Source organism: Galeopterus variegatus, unplaced genomic scaffold, assembly GCF_000696425.1.
Source record: "Galeopterus variegatus unplaced genomic scaffold, G_variegatus-3.0.2 Scaffold3502, whole genome shotgun sequence".
Classification (NCBI taxonomy): Eukaryota; Metazoa; Chordata; class Mammalia; order Dermoptera; family Cynocephalidae; genus Galeopterus; species Galeopterus variegatus.
The window spans coordinates 113032-116276 of NW_007729613.1; the positions used below are offsets into that span (position 1 = coordinate 113032).

Below are 3245 nucleotides of genomic sequence, written 5' to 3' on the forward strand. Positions count from 1 at the left end.
CATAAATAAACAAATAAACAATAAAGAGAGACAGAGAGAAAGAAAGAAAGAAATAACAATCACAGTCATAGGTTGAACTTTTAGAAAGAGAGAAAAGAACAGTGGTTACTAGAGGTGGAAAAGGGGAGAGGAGGGAAAGAGGGAAGGGGGCTAGTGAGGAATCGGTTAATGACACAGAGAATGATTGCATATTATAATGATGAATAAGCTAACTATCCTGATCTAACCACCACATATTGTACACAACTACTGAAAATCAACATCGTACACAACATGTATGTACAATTGTAGTGGATTGAATTATGTCCCCCCCAAACTCCCTGAAGCTTGAACTGTGTCCCCCAAGTTTTAGATATTAGAAACTTGGTCCCCACTGTGACTGTTAAGAGGGTGGGAAATCCTATTGTGGTAATTGAAAGGCAGAGCCGTGAAGAGGTGGTTAGATTGTAGGACCCTGCCATAGTGAATGGATTAAAAATGGTGGTCAGGGGCATGGTTCTGAGGGTTTAAAAAGAAGAGGAGAGTCTGTCTCTCTCTCTCTCTTGCTCTATCTGCCCTGCCATTTTCATAATGTGATACCCCCGTGTCACTGTCACCACCACCAAGACCCCCACCAGATGTGTTCCCTGGACTTTGGACTTCCCAGCCTCTAAAACTGTAAGCAATAAATTTTGTTTTCTTTATAAATCACCCAGTTCTGTGTATTTTGTTATAAGCAACAGAAACGGACTAATACAATAATAAATTATCTTAAAAACAAAACAAAACACATCAACACATACAGACACAAAACCATCAAATAAAAATGGTGGAGGAATGGTGTGACCCAGTGCAAGTCAATTGGCTCACTTGGCATTGTTTCCTTTCAAGGATGGGGGCTTCCTATGCCAAAGCCACACCTGTGTTACCATGGAAACAGACCACTTTTCTATCTCCAATCCAGAGACAATTATCAGTTATAAAGAAAGGATGGAACAGGGCTATGAATTGGTTCCTTAAGAATCCAGGTTTCTTCTTACATAAGGACTCCAGAAATTGTATCTTGGGTATTTCCATTTTGCAGATAAGAAAACCATAGCTAAGATATATTTGAAGAGCTTTTCTTTGATATAAGAGTGAATAACTAGTGAGGTTTGATTTTAGTCACATTTATTTAACAAAATTACCCAAGTGCAATATAAAGGGTGTTTATTTTAACTGACAAGACAATGGTGACATGGCAGAAAATCAATGCATTTGTTTTAAAAAAACAAAATAAAACAAGATTTCTCTTTCTAAATAAAATGCTCAAAATCGCCTAAACTTAAGTATTATACAGAACTCAGAAGAATTCCTTTAGACCCTGTGCTACACAGGAAATAATTTTTATGATGAGTAAAAATAAAATAAAATAATTGTCTAAGCCAACACTTCATATACCACGGGCAAGTCTTCTTATATAATGATCAGTCTGAGACCCAGAACCATGTAGGGTGTTAATTGAGACCTTCTCCCTCTGCAGCATTTCTCCATTTAAGCCATGCTTGGGTCTAAACCAGTGTTTCCCAAAGTGTGGTCCTAGGACGGGCAGCATTGGCACCACTTTGGAACTTGTTAGACATGCAAATTATTTTGCCCCAATTGGGTCAGAAACTCTGAGGGTGGGACCTAAGAATCTGGGCTGGCCCTGTGGCGCACTCGGGAGAGTGCGGCGCTTGGGTGCAGCGGTGCTCCCACCGCGGGTTCGGATCCTATATGGGGATGGCCGGTGCGCTCACTGGCTGAGCGCGGTGCGGGCAACACTGCACCAAGGGTTGCGATCCCCTTACCGGTCACAAAAAAGAAAAAAAAAAAAAAAAGAATCTGACACACCCTAGGATTGCAGAACTACTGTTGTAAACATCGCAATGGCAAAGTCTCAGGTTTAACAAGGCCCAGGGTATACCTCTGAGGCCCTGAGATGGGAATGTTCCAGTGGATATGCTCATGTGGGATTGGTTTGTGAAAACGGGATCTTGCTCTGTGTTGATGAGATCGGTGGAGTGTTTGCATGAACACACTTCCATGGATATGCAAACCATTAATGTCAAGACAGTTTATTGCCAATGACATGACATTGGAAGCCTCAAGCTTTGGATTCTGCTTTTCCTAATCCTCCTTTTCCGGGACCATAGGCAGAATTATTCATGCACAAGAGGAAAACTGGTTTGCTTAAACCAGGGTTTCTCAACCTTGGCACTACTGACACGTTGGGCCACATAATTTTGTTGTTGGGAGCTGTCCTGCACTGTTGGATGTTTGCCAGCATCCCTGGCCTCTACCCACTAGATTTCATAGCAACTCCCCTTCTCGCTGCACTCCTACCCCACGTTGTGACAATCAAAAATGTTTCCAGATATTGCCAAATGTCTCCTAAGCATGAAATTGCACTTGGTTGAGAACCACTGACTTAAACCAAAGCTGTTCCTTCAACGTGGCAGTGAAGGGACAGTCAAGCTGACAGACTGGAGCACGCTTCCAGCGGGCTGGGGGGAGACTCATGTTGTAGGACCGGCCATGCCTCTGTCTCCACTGCACCAGCACTACCTGGGCAATGACCAGGGCACAGAGAAAGATCAAGATCATCTCCACATGCATGGATTCATGGCCCCAGTGCATCTTGTACATCCTCTCCTGCTGCAGGCTGGAACTGGCAAATGAAGTCATCTGAAAAAGCCCTCAAGTCTCCCACATTTAGCAAAAAAAAAAAAAGAAAAAGAAAAATAACAGGCTGGGCTCACAGGAAGCAATTTGTTATTTCAAATGTAAGGATTGGTAAGATTTGGTTACAAAATTTTTCTTCGTTCCTTCCCTTTGCCCAGGTTTGGGGAAGGGACAGCTGATTCTATTAGCAAAACTAATTCATCTTAACACTTTGCTTTCCCTGGTTTTGGCCTCAGCCTTGTCTTTTCAAGTAAAGTGAAGGGGTCGAAAATCACTGATGTGTCCTGGGAAGACCTGGGTTCCAGTTCCTGATCTGCTATTTCATCACCTCATGACCTTGGGAGAGTCATCTACTCTTTCTGAGCCTCAGTTTCCTCACTTGCAAACTTAAGATAAGGATCCCTCTGTACTTCCCAGTACATATGACATATGTCTGCAAAGGCACATGTTATTTCATTTGTACCCATATGAGGAATCATTATTATTAGACTGAATCATATGAAACTGCCATTTTTGAAAGTCAAAAACAGTACAGTGTTGGTAATTTAAAGTAATTTCGATGA

At 42.1% G+C, this 3245-nt stretch overlaps 1 protein-coding gene across 1 annotated transcript in view; it reads right to left on the reverse strand.

Annotated features, from left to right (window-relative positions):
- RNF175 (ring finger protein 175) overlaps nt 1–2646 on the reverse strand; it is a 37151-nt gene extending 34505 nt beyond the window's left edge. The window contains exon 1 of the mRNA XM_008585227.1: nt 2520–2646. Coding sequence (XP_008583449.1) covers nt 2520–2646 — 127 coding nt within the window. The remainder of the gene's footprint in view (nt 1–2519) is intronic.
- Nucleotides 2647–3245: the final 599 nt, after the last annotated feature.